Source organism: Montipora foliosa, chromosome 10 (assembly GCF_036669935.1).
Source record: "Montipora foliosa isolate CH-2021 chromosome 10, ASM3666993v2, whole genome shotgun sequence".
In the NCBI taxonomy this organism is placed as follows: Eukaryota; Metazoa; Cnidaria; class Anthozoa; order Scleractinia; family Acroporidae; genus Montipora; species Montipora foliosa.
In genome coordinates, this window is record NC_090878.1 from 8951618 (window position 1) to 8976617 (window position 25000).

General features: G+C 40.0%; 1 protein-coding gene across 3 annotated transcripts in view; it reads left to right on the forward strand.

Annotated features, from left to right (window-relative positions):
- LOC137974465 (phosphatidylinositol phosphatase PTPRQ-like) overlaps nucleotides 1–25000 on the forward strand; it is a 55115-nt gene that overhangs the window by 27840 nt on the left and 2275 nt on the right. For all 3 annotated transcript variants that reach the window (XM_068821476.1, XM_068821475.1, XM_068821477.1), the window contains exons 8-17: nucleotides 1137–1454; nucleotides 4374–4676; nucleotides 10067–10369; nucleotides 11605–11901; nucleotides 12283–12579; nucleotides 13396–13692; nucleotides 14506–14802; nucleotides 16292–16600; nucleotides 19171–19467; nucleotides 22077–25000. The exon at nucleotides 22077–25000 is cut by the window's right edge and continues 254 nt beyond it. In XM_068821476.1, coding sequence (XP_068677577.1) covers nucleotides 1137–1454; nucleotides 4374–4676; nucleotides 10067–10369; nucleotides 11605–11901; nucleotides 12283–12579; nucleotides 13396–13692; nucleotides 14506–14802; nucleotides 16292–16600; nucleotides 19171–19467; nucleotides 22077–22402 — 3044 coding nt within the window. In that variant the 3' untranslated portion in view covers nucleotides 22403–25000. The remainder of the gene's footprint in view (nucleotides 1–1136; nucleotides 1455–4373; nucleotides 4677–10066; nucleotides 10370–11604; nucleotides 11902–12282; nucleotides 12580–13395; nucleotides 13693–14505; nucleotides 14803–16291; nucleotides 16601–19170; nucleotides 19468–22076) is intronic.

The window sequence follows — 25000 nt, forward strand, 5'->3', positions numbered from 1 at the left end:
TCGGCTTGGCAGGATTAGCTTGAAGGGCTTCTGTGTGAATGAGACCACTATTGTGTATAACAGCCAGAAGTCAGGCTACTTAGCCAAGTACTGGAGCCTCACCAAAACCAAAAAATCTCTACACAAAGACGAATCAAAACCAGTCGGTCTCTCCTTTAACAAGGCGACACGGAGAGGCGTAAAAACTACAAAAAAAATCATCTTTCGAATCAGTGCCCTCTATCCAATCAGAAACAATCCAATTTTTACTTATTTTCTTAATATAATCTTCTACTCTTATGTTGCAATCCTCCTACCAATACAGTTAACAATACAGCTAACAACCCACAATTCTTTTCAAACCCTAATTCCTTGATTCTTCTAACAAAGGGGCTGGCACTCGAAACGTCACCTTTCATTGCTCCCTAATTATGAGGTGGTTAATTTACTAAGATTAACAAAACTCAATATGAAGCGAACTGCATGTCAAAGTATCATTATTTACCCTCGGATTTTCAGTAGCTAGTAGCTAATATCTCCGAGTAAAGAACAGAACAACTTCAAGAAACTCAACTGGCCGGAGGCAAACCTGTTGGCTATTTAAAAGTGCAGCCACGAAATTGAACCAGGGACTACCTGGAACTAATTCAACGAGTGGGCAGAAAGTGTCTTGAACCCGGGGATCTCCGGATCTCAAGGCAAGTGGCCTAACCACTGGGCTGAGCTGCTTGTTGCTTCAAATTTCACGGGAATTTGCATAATTTTGTTTACAAGGGTTTATAATTACAAAATTTAAAATTTTCGTTTACGGTAGTTATAGCTTGATTCTGATCGTCATACTTTGCGAAAATAATCTCGATAGAAGTGCTTATTGAGAGGTACTCTAGCTATCCACAAAGTGGTTCAAAGTCGGCAAAACTCACTTTTCAACCAATATGGCGTCAGAAACCGTGGAAAGGTCTTTTCAGTCTTCTTTTCACTACCTGTGCTCAAATACCATTAAACTTGTTTTTCAACTCACCACTATATTTTCCTCTACTGTTTTTCAACTATTTCTTTGACTTTCTTAATAAACACAAACTGAAAATTTACATTTTAAGCTTCGAGTGATTTGCTACAGGTCCATATCAAATATAAATATTTTTACAACTCAACAGTTAAACCAGACCCACCTCAGAGTGTAATGATTACATCGAAGACATCCAGGACAATAGCAATTTCCTGGAATTCTGGTTTTGATGGAAACAGTCAAATCAGCTCATACACAGTGGAGATTAGTGAGGACAATCAAAATTTTGGTGACGGTTACTGTCAAGGATTGTCCAACAGTTCCTGTAGAGTATCGGGCCAGATAACCAACGCTACTCTTGAGGGCCTTCATCCTGGTCGGATGTACTACCTTAGGGTTTTTGCAAATAATGCAGTTGGACAAAGTGGAGCAAGTTCCCTAGTAAATGCAACCACAGACGAAGAAGGTACATGCACGGTCCTAATTGTAATAATATTTGTATGTTCCAGAGGACAAAGTAGGTCACATGGTCGGCAGGATATTATTATATGGAGGAGAGTGTTTTACTGGGAACTAAACCACTCGTAGATTCCATACGCCACTTCATCCGGGACTCGAGTGGCGTATTTTCCGTATGTCACCTTTGTGAGTGTCGTATCGTTCAATGACGTCACGATTCCCGCCTTTTGCTTTTGTTGCGTTTGTTGTTTAGAATGGGGAGTTTAAGATCTTCGACGCGACGGCAACGAAAACGTCACAAATTTTGCATCTTTAATGAGCAAAAACAATAACTTTGCACGCTCTGCACGTGCATTTAAGTTTTTGTACATTTCTTTCACGTTTTCGGCAAATCTGCGAAAACTTGACTACTTTGAAACACAATAAAATCGGACATATTCAATATTTAGTCTCCATATAATAAAAAGAACATTACACATTGGCTCGAAGATATGAATTTTATGTTCTCGTGGCAAGAACAATATCTCACTCGTTCGCTTCGCTCACTCGTGAGATATTGTTCTTGCCACTCGAACATAAAATTTATATCTTCTCGCCACCGTGTAATATCCTCTATGTATGTTCCAGAGGACAAAGTAGGTCACATGGTCGGCAATCGTAAACACACAATTTTAAGATACTTTCGAAAAAAAAAACACTGTTATCGTTACGGTTCATAACTTCACATTGATTCTTCCCACTACAGTGCCATGGAAGTTAATCTGTGTAATGTTACTTAAAAATGCAACTCTTGATTTCTTGTGGACAAACCTTTTGCTGGCGCAACAGGGTCCGACTGCATCACTTCCTATCCATAAACCTTATTTTAACTATTCCAGCTAGACACCAATTGCAATGGCACGCCATTTTTCAATTCCTCAAGTTAAGATGTAAGAGACAAATAGCTCAACAAAGTAAGAAAGAAGGAAAACAAAGAAGTGCAAGACCTAACTATCTACTGTTAATGGAAAGAGTAAATTTATCATATTCTAAACACGACGCTCCATGAAGCGAACACTGGGTTGCATGTAGACGTGTTACACAGACAGGCACTGAATTGGGTGGTATTGAACTGCAGCAAGCCAGTTAAAATTTTCAAGTGGGGGGTCATTAAGACCATTTCAGGGGTCACACAGACATCGTACCAGCAGAGGCCCTTTGGCTCACACGTTAATTATTTTGTAATGTCCTGTCCCATTTCGAGAAATTTTAGTTTTTTAAGCTTTGGTAATAAATTCGGTTTCAAGATAACAAAACCCGCTCTTGAGTAGAGTTCACTCGTTTCTTCTTTAAATAGCCTGCGAAAAACGTACTGCAAATTGCTCTTACGGATGTTTTCCTGCATGTCATGCATATCTTGCAGTTGCACTAAGCAAACGTTTAAAACATACATGAGATACAAAAACAGACTTGCGAATTATCGCAAATCAAAATACTGACAAGCACAAAAGCAAAAGAAATGGTTAATAAATATGAAGTTTTTTACTACCTGAATGTTTTTTGTTTAGAGTAAAGCGATATATTGTTGAAAAATCTTCGTGACAAAGGAGCTATGTGACGCAAATGATGCAATTTCATGACACTCAAAATTCGCAAAAAGCATGAGTAATGTACACAATTTTCGCACTAGTAAGTAGTAGCAATAAAATGGATTAACCAGGAAGTTAAAGAAATATTGTTGGCTTCCCAAATAAAGTTCAATTTACACTATAATGACAAAGCAGATATTTTTCTGTGCTTAAAAACTTGGCTACTTATTAATCATTTGTCAGAGAGAAAACATTCCTGTCTCCTCGCGTATCACATTTCAACGCACGTATGCAGATTTCTTAAGCTCGAATGTTACACAACATGATGAATTCATAAAGGCCAACTTTTCCAGCGAAAGTTCATTGAAACAAACAACATATTTGCTATTAGAGGCAAAAAACCCTTCCTATTTCACTTCGTGCGTGAAGACAAGAAACCCAATCGTGTCAAATTACCATACGCAACAAAATTAATTTGAAGATCACACCCTTTCCTGAAGAACCTTTTCCTTGAATAATGAAGCACTGACAAAATGGACGACAAGCTTTCTTGGGAGTAACTCTTCGCTGTTACATTTCCAATTATTTTTTCACCTGAAGACTGAGCAGAGCTGAGTTGAGTACAAATAAATACAAATAGCCAGACAACAGAGATCACAGATTCACCATAAAAGGTGTTCGATTCCTTCTCAGTCTTTGTTGAACCATAATATAAGTTACCAGAGAATTTTCCGTTTGGTTTCAGTGTTGTACATAACATCACACTTGGTAAAACATTAGAAATACAGCTCACTTTGAATACGGCTCGACGGGCGAAAGATTGTTGTCGAAGTCCATTACTCGTCGCTTTTAAGTTTCCAGATATTTATTTTCCACCGCCTGTCTTGTTTATCCAATTGACGTTCCATTCTTGAGCTCCATAAAGGTATATTTTGTTTAAAGATCCACCAAAACACCATTTGTGTTTTAGTGACTTCGACGCCATTGCAGGTCAATTTAATATTCTACTGTGCCCACCAGAAAATCTACGCATTTCTCAGGCTACCCCCTGAAACCCATCAAAATACGCACAGAAGACTGTATGCACAAAGACACCACTTAGTAGGGGAGTAACAGGAAAGACTTTTCTCGACACGGAAACCGAGAAATGAAACGCAGATTCCGACTGGGTTTGGCAACCCAGTAATTATCTTAACCCATTGACTCCAAAATCGTCTAGCGTGAGACACAGTTTTAAAAAATGTGCGCCTCACTCCAAGTAGTCAACAGATTGAAGGGTGAATAGTTTTTGAGTAGATGAAGACTTTTCAATCACATTTCCTATAACTATATACTTTAAAAACTTCAATTCCTTTCAGTGCCAAGTGCTCCACCAAACTCTGTCGAAGGATATAACACAAGCTCTACAAGCATTTTCGTCAGCTGGGGAGAAGTTCCAGTATCTGATCAAAATGGTGTTATACTTAGTTATACAGTTATCTACCAAGCCTTAGCTCCGTCACCGGGTTCCAACCTAACCAAAACTGTCAGTGCTCCAAATAAAAGCACTACTTTAGAAGACCTCAGTGAATTCAGTGACTATAACATCACAGTCTTTGCGTCTACTATAAAAGGAGGTGGAAATATCAGTTCTCCTATCACAGTGAGAACAGATGAAGACAGTGAGTACACCAGTTTGCATTACTCTGCACGTATACTATTTTAAATTTGAAAATTACTTTTCTCGTCGTGTCAACTTTGAATGTGACAAACACGGAAGACACATTGTACTAGACTGCCATTTTTATTACAACCAAGAGTGGCCCGGTTACCTATGTAAGCCGGCAAGGTTACATATGCGACAGCCCCCTCTCTTAACAAAACAAGAACAAACAACAAAGAAATAATAGGGGAAAAGGATGACATGCATTCCCTAGCATATGATCACCAATGTAGTGATGACTAAGACTTTCAAACCTACTTCATGCAAGTCCTATTACTAGAATGTCTAGCTTAAAGTGTTCAATGTTCGTAATCATCCAACCATTTTGGCCTGGTTCGTATTCTCTCAGAGGTTCTCCTGACAGCTTCTTGAGGCATCAGCGATGGTGGATTCATGGGTCTGTGTGCTGATGTCTCGTGGGAGGCTACCCCTGAGGTGGCTTTGGGCGATTCTGGAGGTACTTCCTGGGTTGCCTGATATGTGGTTGTGGATACTGGAACACTTACCTCAACCATCTGGGGTGGTTCCGACTCTAGTGATCAACGCAGGAACTTGCGGTTTCGACGGTAGACTTGACCATCTTCAGTTTTTACTTCAAATAAACGTGGCGCTTCACGCATCTCGGTGACAATGGCAGGACTCCATTTGTGCCCCAACTGGACCCTCACAGGACCAGCCACCTTAAGTGGTGGCTAGGCGCTGGTACCACAGTCAAAGTATTTCTTTTGCTTTTGCTATCGGGCCAACAGTAGTTTGTATGCGTCTTGCACGACTTTAGGCAGCAGTAATTTACCTGGTGTGGGTAGCTTACCTCTTAACATTCCGCTCATCAGTAATTGTGCTGGCGAATGCTTAAGGCTTGATATAGGTGTGTTGCGGTACTCTGATAGGGCCAGGTGAACATTTCCTCCTTGTTCGGCTGCTTTACTCCTGAGTTGCTTTTTTTGTTCCCATTGTTCTCTCACTTTGTCCGTTTAACTGGGCGTAATGGGGGCTTGATGTCTTTGACTTCGAAGCCCCAGTCATTGGCGAACTGGAAAAATTCTCTGCTCCCAAATGGCATTTATAGTACATTCAACAAAATTACGAACTGTAATGATGCGTTAGGTCGTTTACCTTTTCCTTCTTGTCGAAGTAGCTTCGCTTGTCCTTCAAGAACTTTCTTCGACTGTTGGAACTGACGGTCTTTTCTTATAGAGTGCGGATAGTTTCGCTCTCGTAAGTAGCGGTCTAAGCTGGCCATCATGACTTTTAGACTTTCTGGTTCGAAGGACTCGCCTCTTTTGTTTCTAACCTCAGCATAAAATTGTTGAAGAATTGAGTCGAGTACCTCAGCCGAGTTTTCTTCGAGGTTCGGATTTATACCACGTTCTTCCGCCCAACTACGCCACACATTGATCCAGGTCTGTGTGCTTTTTTTTGTGTTGTCTTTACTAGCTTTTTCTTTTAAGTTTTGGATCCCGTCTTTACTGAAAATTGCGAAGTCGGCCATTTTTTTTTTTGACGTTCAAATTTGCCGCTTACGCGTCGTTTCCATGGAAACTTAATAGGTACTCCTACGGAGTACAATTTGGGATTAATTGTACTGCTCTTGACCAATCAAAATTGAGTAATTTTGTTGAGTGTACTATAAGAGGACATACCGAGGACGACATCTTCAAATGAGGCAACAGTCCCCAATAGCCTGTGAACAACTTCTTTATCTCTAGGCTGGGGCAGCTCCACCATGACTTTGACTCTATTAGGATCAGGTCGAATCCCATTTTCGCTTACAATGGTTCCAAAGTAAACCACATTCTGTTGCTTAAATTGGATCTTCTCTGGATTGAACTTCGCATTTTGCTCTCTGGCCCTTTGCATTATGTTTTTCAGTAGTTGATCATGCTCCTCCCCAGTTGCTCCAGCAACGATCATATTATCCGCGATGACGTCTACCCCTATTTCGTTCCATTTAAACAAGGTTTGCTTTCAGACGATAGTGCAGAGCATGGGGTCTCTGCGAGGTGCGTGTATGACAGGCTCCATGTCATCGATGGTGATGTGATAGGGGTCAAAACTACCGAGACCTGCAAACACATCATTAAACTCTTCTAGGATATTTTGTTGCGTGAGGTGAAGGGAGTGAATAACTTCAACTGAGGGATATTCTTGGTTTGGTCGCCTAGGAGGGCTATCGGTCCCGGTGTACTGGGCCCAGTTGCTCACACGCTTGTAGACCCGCTTTTGTCATGGCGACATAAACTTCGACGACTTCCTCACGGTTTTTTACTTTTCGGGTCAGGTTAGTCTTGCCTTTGGGTAGTAGTGGTAGTAGTAGTAGTAGTAGTAGTAGTAGTAGTAGTAGTAGTAGTAGTAGTAGTAGTAGTAGTAGTAGTAGTAGTAGTAGTAGTAGTAGTAGTAGTAGTAGTAGTAGTAGTAGTAGTAGTAGTAGTAGTAGTAGTAGTAGTAGTAGTAGTAGTAGTAGTAGTAGTAGTAGTAGTAGTAGTAGTAGTAGTAGTAGTAGTAGTAGTAGTAGTAGTAGTAGTAGTAGTAGTAGTAGTAGTAGTAGTAGTAGTAGTAGTAGTAGTAGTAGTAGTAGTAGTAGTAGTAGTAGTAGTAGTAGTAGTAGTAGTAGTAGTAGTAGTAGTAGTAGTAGTAGTAGTAGTAGTAGTAGTAGTAGTAGTAGTAGTAGTAGTAGTAGTAGTAGTAGTAGTAGTAGTAGTAGTAGTAGTAGTAGTAGTAGTAGTAGTAGTAGTAGTAGTAGTAGTAGTAGTAGTAGTAGTAGTAGTAGTAGTAGTAGTAGTAGTAGTAGTAGTAGTAGTAGTAGTAGTAGTAGTAGTAGTAGTAGTAGTAGTAGTAGTAGTAGTAGTAGTAGTAGTAGTAGTAGTAGTAGTAGTAGTAGTAGTAGTAGTAGTAGTAGTAGTAGTAGTAGTAGTAGTAGTAGTAGTAGTAGTAGTAGTAGTAGTAGTAGTAGTAGTAGTAGTAGTAGTAGTAGTAGTAGTAGTAGTAGTAGTAGTAGTAGTAGTAGTAGTAGTAGTAGTAGTAGTAGTAGTAGTAGTAGTAGTAGTAGTAGTAGTAGTAGTAGTAGTAGTAGTAGTAGTAGTAGTAGTAGTAGTAGTAGTAGTAGTAGTAGTAGTAGTAGTAGTAGTAGTAGTAGTAGTAGTAGTAGTAGTAGTAGTAGTAGTAGTAGTAGTAGTAGTAGTAGTAGTAGTTGTTTGGGCCTCCACATGTTAGGCACGACTTTCCTCAAGCGGGGCATTCGTTTCGCACGTGTGTGGCTCCGCATCTCCCGCAACTTCGTCCGCTAGCAGGACTTGGCCCTCGAGACGGGGGCTGATTCCCACCTCTTGGAAGTCGGGGTTTGATCGTAAGAGTTGTGACAAGCGCGTCTACCTCTTGTTCGTTCGAGCCTTCGGCGCCTTTCATTTTGACGTGTTCCTTATCTGCCAATTCTGAAGATCAAGATATGTCAACAGCTTTCTCGAAGCTTAGCGTCGGTTCACAGTAAGAGACCGCTTCTTTAGGGCAGGGTTATCTGTCGAGAACATAACCTGTCTTTGATCATGTTGTCTGGTTACGCAAATTCGCACTATAGGGTCTCTCTCTCTCTGCTCAGCTGAGGCGCTCATGAGGGAAACCAACGGTACCAGCAGTCGACCTTCATGCCCCTCCAGGCTTCGCGATCCTGCGCCAATGTACGTATTTCATGAGGAAAGGGGGGATTTACTGGGTTGATTTGCTTAGCAGCATAATCATGGAATAGAACTTTACGTCCACGAGGTCAGGTTTGCCGTGTGTCGGATGGTACAGAGCGTATTTAGAAATCAGGTCCCCCTGAGGGCGCCGTAGACAATGACCCAGGAATCTGATCTGGCGGGCTTTAACTGATTGGGAAAGGGGGATTGTTTCCGTTCTATCATAGATCTTCTCGTTTCTAACATGATCTCTGCGCGAGAAAAGAAGTATGATTCTAAGGCAAGACGTTTGGAAGGAGTCAAGTTGACGACAGAGGTCAGATGTTAGGACCCAAGACTTACAACCATATAAAAGCACACTCAAAGTTGACCCTTTAAACAGTTGCACGTTTTGTTGGAGTGATGTAGGAGACTTCCAAACACGATCCAATTTCCAAAACGCATTCCATGCTTTCCCTTTCCGGCATTTGATGTCTTTTCCAGTCGACGCAATGTACGAGCCAAGATATTGAAAATCTTCAACGTTTTCAATATCCTCTCCATCGAGCTGAAGACTCAAGAGGGGGATATTATATGGTGAGTGTTCGTAGCTGAGAGAGAAAGTCGTCTGAGGTATTTACCGCGGTTTTCGAGCAATCCCGGAACTGATATCTGGAGAATGCAATCCTTTTCTGGCCAGGTAACTCGCTTTCGAATTTCGCCTTGACATGGTTGAATTTGTCCTTATCTTCGCCTTCGGTCCAAACAACGTGGCTGAATCGCTCTAAGGCTTCGGGCCTAATCGCAGAAAACAATATGGCGATTTTGGTTGGATCGGGTTTCTTCGTCATCTCCTTTGCGACGATATAGACCTCGAAACGCTTGATCCATCGTCTCCAATTTTCGAAGGGCATGCCTTGTAGAGATAGGTGCTCGGAGCTCGAGGGCTTGAAATCTTCTTCCATTCTGGTTTCTTTATCCCACTATTTGACACCATGTAACAAACACGGAAGGCACGTGTTGTCCTAGACCGCCATGTTTATTACAAAAACCAGGTGTGGCCGGTTACCTAAGTAATCCAGCCAGGTTACATATGCGACATTGAACACAAGCGCTCGAAGCTCAGTGTGAGGGAAAGCCAACAAAAAAATAAGGATTTGAGTGGGAATCCCGATAATGACCTGAAAAGATAATTTTACCAAAAATTTCTCAGTTGAAAATCCTAATCTTATTGCCATTGTGGGTCGCTTCCTTCCTGTGTGGTTTTTTTCCAGATTCGACGCGAATTGAGCCATTATCAGTTCCTCGGCTGTCAACGGTTATAATAAAATACCAAGGCTGAACACTGAATTCTCAGGAGCCCATCACATGGAGTCAAATATACCTGTTTGAAATGTTCCCACGGTTACAATTCTACCGTAGAAGATTTTCCTTTCATTTCAATGTACTAGCCGCGCAATCGAAGCACTGCCAAAGACGTCGGGCAGCTGTTAGTGTCTCAAACAAAACGATAAACGATGGAAAAAGATCCTTGTACACATTGAAAACACACAGCGACCGTTGAGTTCGGTTTGGTAACGAGTCTTTCTTTGTCTTTGTTTGTCGTCCCTGACGACATTACCAAACCGAACTCAACGGTCGCCGAGTGGTGTGGTGCCTGTGCATTGAACATTGAAAAAAAATCATTTTCTTTCAGAACCAAGTGCTCCTCCAAACTCTGTGCAAGGATATAACACAAGCTCTACAAGCATTTTCGTCAGCTGGGGAGAAGTTCCAGTGGCTGATCAAAATGGTGTTATACTGAGTTATACAGTTACCTACCAAGCCTTGGCTCTGTCACCGGGTTTAAAACTAACCAAAACTGTCAGTGATCCAGATGCAAGCACTACTTTAGAAGACCTCAGTGAATTCAGCGACTATAACATCACAGTCTTTGCGTCAACTTCACATGGAGGTGGAACTATCAGTTCCCCTATCACAGTGAGAACAGATGAGGACAGTAAGTACACTAGTTAGAGTTGCCTTTTTATGGAAAATAAACTGTTGCTTTATCAAAGTGCGCAGTCTTTGGGATAATGTCCTGGCTCAAAATTCATGCATTGACCACTCTGTCAAGTTTAATTTTTATCCCTATCGGTCTAAAGTTTTTACGCGTATTATGAAAACAGAATATCTGAAGACAGTAGTACACTAGCCGAGTTCGCATTTCCCTCTAAGCCATTAAACCAGTGTACCAGTACGACCGTTGGTAGTATATGCATTGTAGTACTGTATAGGATAAATGGTCTGATGATCTGATAAATGTATAGGAAACATTTAGCAGAGTCCCAGTCGATTCCGTGGTCTGTCTGTAAATGGTTTCCAATAATGTTATTGTCGATGTCACCATTTCAAGTTTCTCAACACCATTTTCAGACAGACCACATTTCACATAATTTGAGTTGTTTTCTTTTAACCTGCCTTATTAATGAAAGATGTGGAAGAACGAATGTTACATTTCCGGCAAACCTCCCAGTTGACCTATACCATATTACTGTGTTCAGTTCTCATGCACTGTTCCTTCCGTGGGATTGAAGGCAATAGATACAACATCCACTGGTATCCTTTTTCAGTGCCCGCTTCTCATAAAAATGGAATCATAACCAGCTACACTGTGAACTAAGTTATTAAACCAGCTTACCAATACGATCCGTAAGTAGACTATTAAATGGTACTGTATATGACACATTCAGCAGAGTCGCAGTCCATTCTGTGGTCCCTCTGTAAATGGTGTCCAACAATGCTGTTGTCCATGTCACCATTTTACGTTTCTCGACAAGAAATGGTGACATCGACAATAACATTGCTTAAACCAGACAGACCACATTTAACGTAGTTTGAGTTTTTTTTGTTTTAATCTTGCTTATTAATTGAAAATGTGGAAGAAAGAATGATACGTTATATTACTGTGTTAGTTGCCAGTGCTCCTTCCTTGGGATTAAAGGGGCAATAGATGCGACATCCACAGGTATCCTTTTTCAGTGCTCCTTTCTTGTAAAAAATGGTATCATAACAAACTACACCATGAGCTATCAATCAACTAGTGAAACAATAATTATTGTGCATGCATGTGTGAGCACAACGATTGTTGTGGCGCCGAGCATGCACCCAAACTTGACTAATCTGCTAATCCTTACCTTTGGGCCTTCATCCCTACATTTGGTTTTAGATTTTGTCGTTTCTATTTCAATACAGAGCCAAACGCTCCTCCAGTAGATGTCCGTGGACGTAACGAAAGCTCATCAAGTATTTTAGTTCAGTGGGATCAAGTTCCGGTTGCTGATCAAAATGGTGTTATTCTGAGTTACACCGTTACATACAGGGCATTGCCTGGTGGGTCTAAACAAATTGAATATGTCATTGCTCCAACTACAACTGCTACTCTGACGGGTCTGAATGAATATACTAACTACAGCATAACAGTGTTTGCATCTACCATCAAAGGAGCTGGGAATAAAAGTGCACCTATCGTTGTCATCACAAATGGGGACAGTAAGTTGAGCCAACATTTTCTATTTCTTCTCTAAGCAATCAAATGACATAATTCTCCTCATCATCCTCAGCGTATTTTCTATGTTGTGATGTTGCGTCTTTATTTTTAATGAGGCTTCAAAAGACTGGACTGACATGTTCCTTTTAAGATCATTTACAAATTTCTCCTCAGAATTAGTTTCTCCTAATTTTTTTTTTCAAAGAAAGCGTTGTATGAAAGGTTGAAATTTCACTTCAGTGGACTTTCGTTCCTGGAAAGTGCAAGCTGGTTATTCACATCATATTAACTAAGCTTAATGACGTTTTTCTACGCAAGCGGTTCATTTATTCCTCCTCTAACCTTAAGTGCTTACTATATTTGTTCTTTCTCTTTCATTACAGAGCCAAATGCCCCTCCTGATAATGTTCATAAATATAACACAAGCTCTACTAGCATTGTCGTTCAATGGGACCAAGTTCCACCTCCTGATCAAAATGGCGTTATTCTGAGTTACACTGTTACCTACCGGGCGTTGGCTAGTATGTCTGAAAAAACTGAGCTCGTGTCTGCTCCAACTAGAGCTGCTACTCTGACGGGTCTGAATGAATACACCAACTACAGCATTACTGTATTTGCATCTACTAGCAAAGGAGATGGAAACAAAAGTGTACCCATCATTGTGATCACTGATGAGGACAGTAAGTTTATCCAGCATTTGTTTCCTTCCTCTGCATACTACCAAAAGCAATAATTTTTCTGTATGATAATCTCACCATTTCTTTTCTTTGCAAAAAATCGTCACATGAAAAAGTCCAAATTTCTCTTGAGTGGAGATTTGTTCCTGGGCACTGCATGCTTACCCCATTATTTAAGTCAAGTTTACTTCTTTTGGCTCCTTTTTTCAAGATTAAGAATTGACGATATGATTAAAGTGTTCTTAGCTCGATTAGTTTCCACTTTAAGGCCTTGGAAGCTTTTTGTGTGTCTTAAAGTGTAACTGGTGAATTTATGTATGGTGGCAGTAAATAACGTAATCTGTGACTCTTATCATTAAAAATGTCATTGAAAAGGGCGTTACATACGTTACGATGATGTTCATTTAGCGACACTAAATCGATGCGAGTAAGTGCTTCGTTATTATTAAGACCGGACACAGAATTGTTAACCCCTTCTTCTGTATACGTTCCAGTTCATGCATTAAGACTGTGGTAACAAATAGTAGTAGAACACAGATACCACATAGTCCAATACAGATATTATACATGTAGTGTACAACAGCCTCAAATCTTCGCAGGGTACCTTGGCCCTTTTTAATACAACCAAAGATTACAACATATTTTTTGCTTTCTTTATTACTTTATTTATATGTTCGTTGTACGAGAGGTCACTTGAGATGGTTACGCCTAATACCTTTTCCCTTCTTACTCCTACTAGCTAGATCTTTCCACAAACTTTAACTGCTTCAAATCCTTGTTTCAGTGCTTACAGCATTTGTTTTTTGTCTTTTATTACAGAGCCAAATGCCCCTCCTGATAATGTTCGCAAATTTAGCACAACTTCTACTAGTATTGTCGTTCAATGGGACCAAGTTCCACCTGCTGATCAAAATGGCGTTATTCTTAGTTACACTGTTACCTACAGGGCGTTGGCTAGTATGTCTGAAAAAACTGAGCTCGTGTCTGCTCCAACTAGAGCTGCTACTCTGACGGGTCTGAATGAATACACCAACTACAGCATTACTGTATTTGCATCTACTAGCAAAGGAGGTGGAAACAAAAGTACACCCATCATTGTGATCACTGATGAGGACAGTAAGTTTATCCAGCATTTGTTTCCTTCTTCTGCATACTACCAAAAGCAATAATTTTTCTGTATGATAATCTCACCATTTCTTTTCTTTGCAAAAAATCGTCACATGAAAAAGTCCAAATTTCTCCTGAGGTGAGATTTGTTCCTGGACACTACATGCTTTACCCCATTATTTAAGTTAAGTTTACTCCTTTTGGCCCCTTTTTTCAAGATTAAGAATTGACGACATGATTAAAGTGTTCTTAGCTCGATTAGTTTCCACTTTAAGGCCTTGGAAGCTTTTTGTGTGACTTAGAGTGCAACTGGCGAATTTATGTAATGGTGGGAGTAAATAACGTAATCTGTGACTCTTATCATTAAAAATGTCATTGAAAAGCGTTACATACGTTACGATGATGTTCATTTAGCGACACTAAATCGATGCGAGTAAGTGCTTCGTTATTAAGACCGGACACAAAATTGTTAACGCCTTCTTCTGTATACGTTCCAGTTCATGCATTAAGACTGTGGTAACAAATAGTAGTAGAACACAGATACCACATAGTCCAATACAGATGTCATACATGTAGTGTACAACAGCCTCAAATCTTCGCAGGGTACCTTGGCCCTTTTTAATACAACCAAAGATTACAACATATTTTTTGATTTCCTTATTACTTTATTTATATATTCGTTGTACGATAAGTCACTTGAGATGGTTACGCCTAATTACTTTGCCCTTCTTACTCCTACTAGCTACATCTTTCAACAAACTTTAACTGCTTCAAATCCTTGCTTTAGTGCTTACAGCATTTGTTTTTTGTCTTTTATTACAGAGCCAAATGCCCCTCCTGTTAATGTTACCAAATTTAACACAAGCTCTACTAGTATTGTCGTTCAATGGGACCAAGTTCCACCTGCTGATCAAAATGGCGTCATTCTGAGTTACACTGTTACCTACAGGGCGTTGGCTGATATGTTTGAAAAAACTGAGCTCGTGCCTGCTTCCACTAGAGCTGCTACTCTGACGGGGCTCAATGAATACACCAACTACAGCATTACCGTATTTTCATCTACTATCAAAGGAGGAGGAAATAAAAGTGTACCGGTTGTTGTCATCACAGACGAGGACAGTACGTTTTGCGAGCAGTTTTTGCTTCTTCTGTACACAATCAAATGATATAATTCTCCTCAGCATATTTACTGTGTTGTGATGTCGCTTTTTGATTTTTAATGAGGCTTAAAAAGAGTGAACTGACATGTTACTTTTGAAGTCACTCAGAAATTTCACCTCAGAACTTAGTTTGTCCTAATTTTCTTTTTCAAAGAAGGCTTTGCATGAAAGGTTCCTGAAACGTGTAAGCTCATTTACGTCATATTTACCTTGTTTGGCCCCTTCTTTTTAAAGCTTGATGACCCTTTTATACACAAGTTAAGTGTACACTGATTGGCTATTTCTGATTTGTTTGCAAGCATCACAAACATGACTGTTCTTGGGGTATCTGATCTAAAATAACTGGTTGTGCTGTTGCTGTAATTTATTTTTGTTGTTGTTGTTGTTTGTTTTTTTTTTCCCTCTCTTTTTCGTGTTTTCTTCCCATTATTTCTTTACTTTTGTATTAGTTTGTCCTTTAAGAAAGCTACTAGTAGGCTGATATAGTTTAGCAAGTAACAATTTTGTCTTGCTGATAGGAGTGATAGGAATGGGTCACGTTAAAGCCCAGGGCCAAGTTCTTATAAAGTCTCCTGTTTACACTAATCCACCATTTAATATCATCCGAGGGTTAGGCGTTTGCCCTTCCAATAAGCCTGCAGAATGCAATTGTATTGAAAACAAAACGTTTAACTCAAAAACCTAATTAGACATCTCATGGAAACGTTTTCGATTGATAAATAAACTCCAGTAAGCTCCAGGGATCCGAGATTAGCTAAATAAGGCTTTGAACAAGTGGGCTTTCCTAAAAGACTCATAGTCGTTTAAATATCCAATCCAACCCATTCAATTTGAAGTGGTTCTAGTCAAATAAATTGTTGGCTTTTCAGTAAAGAAGAAAACCGATGCACAAGGAGAAGGACTTTTGCGGCATAGTAGGGACCAAAAAGGACACGACAATCAAACCTTAGGCACATTGATTGGTACCGAACTCTGCCTGTAAAAAAGGATGAATAGATCGCGCCGTAGATCACTTTCATAAATGGTGACCACCTTTACATTCTTTTGTATTTGTGTTAATTAGATCTATACTACCCTCATTTTGAAACATATGGTCTTTTAAAACTTGCTCGTCGAAGCGAGGCTAGAAGAAGAGCTTATCAGCGTTTCAAACAAAAGAGTACTTTATTTGGCCGCCATTATGAAAAAGGTCTATTGAGTAATATATTCAAACTGCTGGTCTTGGCCTTGCTTTATCCTAAGTGGATATAAAAGATTGTTTGGTAGCTTTAGTCCCCCTTTTTAGCCACCTACCATTGATTCCGTGGGCACTGGTACTTATCACGCCAAGTTCGATATGTCTCGTTATAATCTTACTTATTGTTCAGCAATGAAGAATGTGGAAAAAAAGGATGTATGTTGCATTGTTGGCAAATGTCTCAATGTCACTTTGTTATATTTTTGTTCAGTTCCTAGTGCTCCTCCTAACGAATTAAAGGCAGTAGACACAACATCCACTAGTATCCTTGTTCAATGGGGTGATGTGTCCGCTTCTGATAAAAACGGCATCGTAACAAGTTTCACCGTGCGGTATCAAGCAATAACTAAAAGAATAACAAATGCAACTGTCAACACAACGACTGTTGAGGCTCCAGTAATGCATGCAAACTTGACTGATCTGATTATCAATGTGAAGTATAACATCAGCGTTTTGGCGTCTACCGTCAAAGGGGATGGTCCGTACAGTAGTGGTATAGAAGTCACAACAAACCAGTCAGGTTAGTGGACTTTTATCCTTCCTTTACAACACATATAACAAGCTGGTTATTTATGCTTTCGGTAGTGACCTAGCAAGTGGAACCAGCGGCTGAAATTCCAGCAACGTAACTTAAACTTTTTAAGTGGTCTGAAAAGTAAGCAAGGACTGGAGACTGAAGGTCTTAGAGTTGATCACACTGACGTACTGGCATTAGAGAGAATAGGCTTCGCATTTACGGTATTGGAAGCGTCAAGCTGAAACTTCCAAAATTGTTGTTTATTTTCAGTCTGTATACTGCCTTTCAACTACAGTTTTTTTTGAGCAGGTACTAACCGGGTGAAATAAAGTTGAATAAATAATAAAATAAAGTAATAAATAAGTAGAAAATGTGCTGAAATTGCAGTCAGGAGTTTGCATAATTACTCATAAAAAGTTTCGGACACTGACTTTTTACAAAGTCAAACGAAGTCCACTAAAAAGTTTTTAAAGACGTTTCAACCGAAAACCTTCGACCAGCTTCGGTTTGAATTTGACACAAAAACGACGGCTTTTTTCAACGATTCACGTTAATTTTGCGTAAGCGTGTGACTAGTACTGTACGCGTGATCACTGCGCGAGGCGAGGAACACTACAGTAATTGAAGTATAAATGCACGGAAGCTACCTCTGCAACCTTCTATGGCCTTCCTGAGATACACAAAGTTAACATACCTCTTCTTCCAATAACTATTTGTATCAACTCACCAATGTACAACCTATCGAAATATTTAGAGTTATTTAGGCGCTTTCCTTTTGTCAGAAATGACCCGCCAAACCCGTCAGTTTGCAAAGAAAACGCAACATTTTGAAGCAACACTTAAATGCTAATTCCTCGCATTCTTCTGAAGGAATATATGTCATCGTCGAAGTGTGATAATTTGAAGACGTCCTCAGTTAGTCCTTCCAAAAGTTCCGTCTGACCGGACAGTTCTATCAAATGGAAAGCGCCCTTAGTTTCCATTTTATCCCCTCTAATGGACGAAAAATACTCTGTGGAAAATACCACTGCATTTGCTGAAAACATAAGAGACTAAACAATTATCGAGGATGAAATCATGGGATCTTTCGATGTGGTCTCTCTGTTCACGTCAATCCCAGTGGAATTTGCTCTGCAAATTACCCGTAAAAAATTGTACCGAGGTAATAGAGCGCCTAACGTTTCCAAGGTAACATAATGCGATTCTTCGAGTTCGTTCTACGGAACAGCTATTTCGTTTATGAAAAGGAGCATTATATCAAGCATGGGATCGCCTGTGAGTGCAGTCATAGCCAATCTAGTGGTGGAATTTATAGAGGAAAAAGTATTTTCCACGGCCGTCCACCCTCCAAGATGGTGGTGTCTGCCAAAGGAGTACGTGCTGGAGTTCCATGCCCACATTAACTCTGTTAACCCACACATACAATTTACCAGAAAGGTTGAAAGCGACAAGGGTCTCTCCCTTTTAGACACTACTACAGTTAGAGTAAACGGATTGATACAGGTCAACGTGTACCGAAAGCTAACACACACTGATAAATATCTTGATTTCTACTCTCATCATCCAGCTCAACACAAAAGATCAGTGATTAATATACTCCTTGGCAGAGCGGAGAGAATCCCGTCAACGAACGCAGGGAAACGCAAAGAAAAGCAACATGTTATCAAAGTCTTGATGAGCAATAATTATCCCTTGCAATTTATGAAGAAATGTGACTCCGTTCGCAAAGCCAAGCATCGCGACTCAAACACCAACAGCCCTGCAAATGAAGTAACAACACCATTTGTTGTCCTACCCTACATGAAAGGGTTAAGTAAAGGAGTGTTGAGAGTACTACGCAACAACGGATTCATGCAAAGCCGGTTTTAAACCACTCAGCACTTTAGGCACAATCTTTTCAAGACCGAAGGACAAACCTACCGTAACCCTGTTTCGGTCTCCCGTTTACTACAAGGACTTTGAAGAACGACAGCACAGTAGAATAGATATACCAGCACCAATTTGGCCATATTATATATATATAGATTTTGACCACGCCGTTATTATATAGTTGACAAGGCAGGTGACTATCACAAGAGACTCTTCCTGGAAGCTTGGCATTCCAAGAGAGACCAGAATGCGGGGAATGAACATATAAAATCCCTGACATTTATACTTCAATTACGTAATGTTCCTCGCCTGATCGCCAATTACGCAAAATTAATGTGGACAGTTGAAAACGCCGTCGCTTTTTGTTTCAAACTCAAACCGAAGATGGCCGAGGGTTTTCGGTCGAAACGTCTTAAAAATGTTATAGTGGATGTCGTTTGACGTTCAAAAAAGTCAGTGTCCGAAATTTTTTATGAGTTTCATTTACTTCAATGTGTGTTACCTCCTAAGGATACAAATGCACAGCGAGCGGAGTTTTACTGAGAAGCTGACAGTAGCTTATCTTTTACCGACAAACGCAAAGCTTCTTCCTAGTTGATAAATCTTTTTCTGCATGAATTAATAGTGTTAAAACAAGTTGGTAGTTGGTATCAGCTTAGATTTTCCATTCTTGATGTCATGTATCCATTTATTTCTTTTATCAGCGCCCGGTGCTCCCCCCAGCAACGTAAGAGGACACAATACAAGCTCGACGACAATATTAGTACAGTGGGATGAAGTTCCAATTGAAAAGCAGCACGGTGAGATCATAAGTTACACTGTGATTTATTGGAGGACAAAAGATGCAGGGGAGAGACAAGAAGAAACGCATGTACAGGAACTTGAAGCAACGTTGCAAGGTCTTGAAAAATATACCGACTACAATGTTGAAGTATTAGCTTCTACAATCAGAGGTCGTGGTCCACCCAGTCATTTAATTACAGTCCGCACAGATCAAGACGGTAAGTAAACACAAGTAGCCATTGGCGTAGATAAGATATATTTATGTTCTTCGGACTGCTGGTGCAGTGGAGTATCATGACCTGTCGGGAGAATGCTAAGAGATAGTAAGTTAAGTGATGTATTGGACTGTACTCTTCTCTACTCTTATCTCTAGTTCTAACAGGAAGCTCTATTTGTGCACGTTTGTCGATTACTTAAATACCTGTACACGAATTTGATTTCCCCAAATATTGATGGAGGTTACCAACATATGCCAAGCATCTAATCATCCTAACGTACTAGACGGGGGTGAAAAAGTATAGAACTTATACACAGTGATTATTGGAAAACTTAATGCTTTTGGGGCCTTGATCATGAGTTTCAGGACGACCGAAGACAAGTCTAGGTGGTGCTCGGTTTGAAAGGAAAGCGTTCGGTGCATCATTGATTTGTCGGTCCTTCAGTATCAGAGAGAGTATTGTACGTGTACTTTAGAGGCCAGATTTTCAGGCGAATTATTCAATTAAAACTCTCCTTTTTAAAAGTGGCACATTGCAAGTGAAATCATTCAAGTTGGGTTGTCACTTTTTATAAAAGTTGCCACGTCACTTCTACCGGCCGTGAGATTCTCGAAAGTCCCGAAAAACCATTTGTGAAACTGCCCAACGCATGTTTTGGAAAGCTGATCTTTTAACATGTTTTCAAGGAAACAAAAAAAATGATTGCATAAAGTTTGACATCTTCTCAGTTCCTGAGAAACAAAGGAATTGTGACACCCGAAAATGGCCCGTAAAGTTTTGGGGCGTTCGAGAAACGGGCCCCAGGTATCCAAGGACAGGTGCCATTTAAAGCAGATACTGTCAAGGGTGAGAAGTGAACCTGATCCATATGAAAAGTTGAAAACTAGATCATGGTACAATCATCATGAGGCCCTGAAAACACGGCTGCAGGGTGGTGGTATCAACATGGTTGTGAAAATGGGAACATAGCACTGTTCGAGGTAGCAGTCTACTGATAATTTCATGACCGCGTGTTACTTTGTCGTGGCCTATCCCCGGTTTATGTTGCCGGTAAAATCCGTTGTCGGGTTGAATAGGATGAATACGCACTCAGATGAATTGAATAAACTTTTTTTAAGCCTAAATTAATTAAGGCTAGAGAAAAATTAGGGTCAGTCTAGGATCAGTTTCGGTTTTATACATGGGTATCAATTGACTTATTTTGAAGAAATAAAACATTTTTAATTTTTTACAAGACATGTAGAAAATTTTAAATGTTTTATTTCTTCAAGGTGTCTCTCATCTGCTGTTCCCAAGACCCTTTAAAAATTGACGTCTTATAGGAAACCAAATAATGAAAAGAATTGTGCTGGGTTCAGCATGTTCGTCACGGTTGTAGTGTAATCACCCTGAAGGCACAGGACTATAGATCTGGAGGGTGCGGGTTCGAGTACCGCTAAATGAATAATAAACTTCTTTTGTTCCCTCGTTATGTTGTAATGTTGAAACTGAATTGTTAATTGTATGAATACAGAAACCGATAAGATTGTACGATGACGCACCGTGAAACTGAACACGGCCAACTGACCAGTGTAAGGCAAACGAGCACTTACATTGAAATATTAAACTGAGATGTGTTGAGGTGCGTAAGACAAAGCTTGACGGAAGGTAGACTGAGGGGTTTTCAGTTCATTTTGGGGGTTTGATAGCTGCTTTAAACTAAGTGGAGTGCATATTCAACCAAGGTAAAATGAGGATCACCAGTTTAACCTAGGTAAAAACGGATTCAACCTGAGACCGGATTTGACCGACAACATCATACATAATTTACTCAAGTTAAGTAAGATGCACTTTGCAGGTGGTCGCACTAGTTTGTTGAGACAATATGGAAAAGACCACAGTTACTTATGTTAGGATTATTTGGCCATTAATGTGGCTATTTATGATAACAACGACAAGATTTACAATGTGCAATATCTTCGACATAAATAGCATCATTAAAGCCTCGTGCTTTTTTTTGCCTTTTTGACGATCATCGAGTATATAGGGTTAAAGCCGTGTAGACCACTCTCATAAATGGCGACCACTTTTACATTCTTTTGTATTAATATTAATTATACCTACTACCCTCATTTTGAAGCAATTATTCTTTTGCAATTTGCTCCTCGTAGCGAGGCTAGAAAGACTTATTAGCATAAAAACAAACGACTATTTTATTTGGCCACCATTATATGAAAGAGGTCTATGCCGGGTGTCATTGAAATAGTTTCTAGTTTGTCCATGCATAGTCCCATTCAATTTTCTTCAAAGTTGCTTATTTCCCAACACGGGTCATATTTAGAGGATTTTTAACTGAGTGTCGAAAGTAATTAGCGAATTGCTTTGGTTTTGCATTACTTCACTCAGTGATTGGTTCAAAGTTCTCGCGCCACTTTTTCTACCAATCAACCAAGTGAAACCAAAACCAGCTCAAGCCTGCACATTTTCCCGCGCTTTGTGTCGGCTTCGAGTTTTAATTGGTTTACTGGATGGTCTCCATCCTTTTTGATTGGCCAATGTAAGTACTTTGGTTTTGATTTTACGACATTCGATTGAAACTAGCTCTATTTCTTGTCGTTTTTGTTTTTTAGCACCATCTGCCTCTCCAGCAATAACCCATGTAATGGCGCTTAACAGTACTAGTATCCTGGTAGAGTGGGATCGTGTTCCTGAGGAATACCGAAACGGCATTATAACACGATACACCATTCACTACAAGGACGTTGCAAAAAAAAACGAAAGCACAGTGGATACACCAGCACCTGCATCCGAAATAACTATAACCGCACTAAGGCAGAAAGCTCTGTATTCAATTCGGATTAGGGCTGCTACTTCAAAGGGTGATGGACCATGGAGTAGTGCTACGGAGACAGAGACTCCACGTAAGTGTAATATTATAAATCATGTGGTCTTGTGATAATTAAAGCTGTGCGCTCAATTCTGTCTCGTTACTTGACAATGAATGACATTTGCATTGTCCTGTAACAAGTTTTAGCAAGCCTCTGTCATGATGCCCGACTTTGTATTATAACATATAAATAAATTCTCTAACGGTGTTAAGAAAGAAGACTTGCAACTATCGTTGCAAATTCGTGTCATCGCAAAGCAATCAAAACATGAAAGTTTATTTTCGAAGTCTCGATCGTTGAACAGAAACTATCCTACAGCTCTGGCTCACTTAAGTAAAAGATCGACAAAAACATCTAACTTTGCAATGATAATCAGAAGAAGCCAATATACGGAATCAACAAATTGACTCAAAACATTTCGAGAATTCGAGATTTTAATTATTTACAAATTGATTTCCTCACTTAATTTCTCCTTTATCAATTACATTTTTATGGAGGAAGGTACTGATGTCATAAAGAATGCATACATTTATAACTCGAAGGTTGCGTTTCTAGAATTTTGATTGGCTCACTGAACCTCGATTATGACTCCACGTGCATTATGGTCGCGGCAAGTGCTGCAAAGCTGAATTGTTTTCCTTTCCAACTCTGGATAATTTCGGAGCCCATATTCATTAAAAAGGGAGAGTGCCACAATTTCCGATCCTTGAACACTTAAAATGTCGTTATGTCGTTATGACACGGGAGTACTCGGGAAAAATACAACTGCTCCCAATGGGATTCGAACCTACGACCTTCCGATTACTTGTTCGTATTTGTACCAGTCAGCTTTAGAGGATGATCGGAAAAACCCGAGTGCTCCTCGGCAAGAGTCGAACCTACGAGCTTCCGATTACTAGTTCGGATTTGTACCAGTGAGCTATGGGGGATGATCGGAAAAATCCGAGTGCTCCTCGGCAAGAGTCGAACCTACGAGCTTCCGATTACTAGTTCGGATTTGTACCAGTGAGCTATAGGGGATGATCGCAAAACTCTGAGTGCTCCTCGTCAAGAGTCGAACCTACGAGCTTCCGATTACTAGTTCGGATTTGTTCCAGTGAGCTATAGGGGATGATCGCAAAAATCTGAGTGCTCCTCGTCAAGAGTCGAACCTACGAGCTTCCGATTACTAGTTCGGATTTGTTCCAGTGAGCTATAGGAGATGATCGCAAAAATCTGAGTGCTCCTCGTCAAGAGTCGAACCTACGAGCTTCCGATTACTAGTTCGAATTTGTACCAGAGAGCTATAGGGGATGATCGGAAAAATCCGAGTGCTCCTCGGCAAGAGTCGAACCTACGACCTTCCGATTACTAGCTAATGGAGACTAGTAGATTCGGAACTGTAGGTTAGGTTATTAACCCAGGTTCATGTGACAAACATCCTGTGATTTGTTACAAGAGTCTGAGAGATGTTGAAATTGTTGTGTCAGAATTTTCGCCTCTCAAAATAGTGCCAAAAGGGCTTTCAGAATTTCTGATGCCTTGAACACTGAAAAATGATGTGAGAATTTCCGACGCCTCAATGACGGCAAGGAATCAGTTTCAGAATTTCTAACCTCTTAAACACTGAATAAGAGTTTCAGAATTTCTGATCACTATAAGACTAACCCCTTGAATGCTAAGATGAGTTGATAGTTTCTGACCCATAAATGCTTCAGAAAACTGAAACTTATTCCCACTTTACATTGACTGTTTAACCTTTGCATATTACATTTACCTCGAAGTGCTATTGAAGGACAGAGTTCAACGTAAAATTGTACGATCAGCTCATGCAGAATTAAAGCGGGCATGGGGCCTGGAATTGTACGTAAAAAGTTTTCGGAGAAGTAACGAAAAATATCCCGGCAACTAGCGGTCAAGAGATTGTCCGAGTGGATGTATTTACCACAACATCAGAAGGTATCTGCAGAATCTTGATGCGCTCTTGGCACAATGGTGGACACTTGGTTTGGACCTTAATTAATAACAACATAGATGACTAGGTTTCATTTGTTTTAAATTGGTATTCTTGGTAGGGCGATGAAAAGAGCTTAAAGTAACAGTTTTCTTCACTGAAAGAGTTAACCCTTTCCAAAAAAAATGCCACAAGAAAGGTGCATTAAATTCACTTAAAGTAAATAACCAGTTGAATGAATGTTCTTACGTTGACGTAGTCAACGCATGGGGTATGGGTACCAATGATTGGGGACAAATTCGGGAACGTACCAAGTCAACTCGGCTTACTTGACTTTTCAAACATTTGCAAAAATCAAAATGAATAGCAGATATTTCATTAACGTAGCTTCCAGATTCCATACGCGTACGCAGTACGCACAAGTTTGTTTTAAAATCATCCTCATCAACTGTTCTTCGTCCTCGCGGAAACATTTCGGGTTAAGATAAAAAAGAATGATTCATTCTTGTTTTCCTCACTTTTTTATCAGTTGAACATATGAGACTCTCGGTCTTTCTTTTTACTACGAAACCACCGATCTGTGGAATGGGCTGGAATTTACGTGTTTCTGCCCCGCCCATCTTCTCTTGTAAAATAATAGTTCAATTTCTTAAGATCTATTAACAGAACTGAGCGCGTATTGAAGGCTCTATAATCGTGGTAAAGCTCTCGGAGAAGACTTGAGAATGAAGAT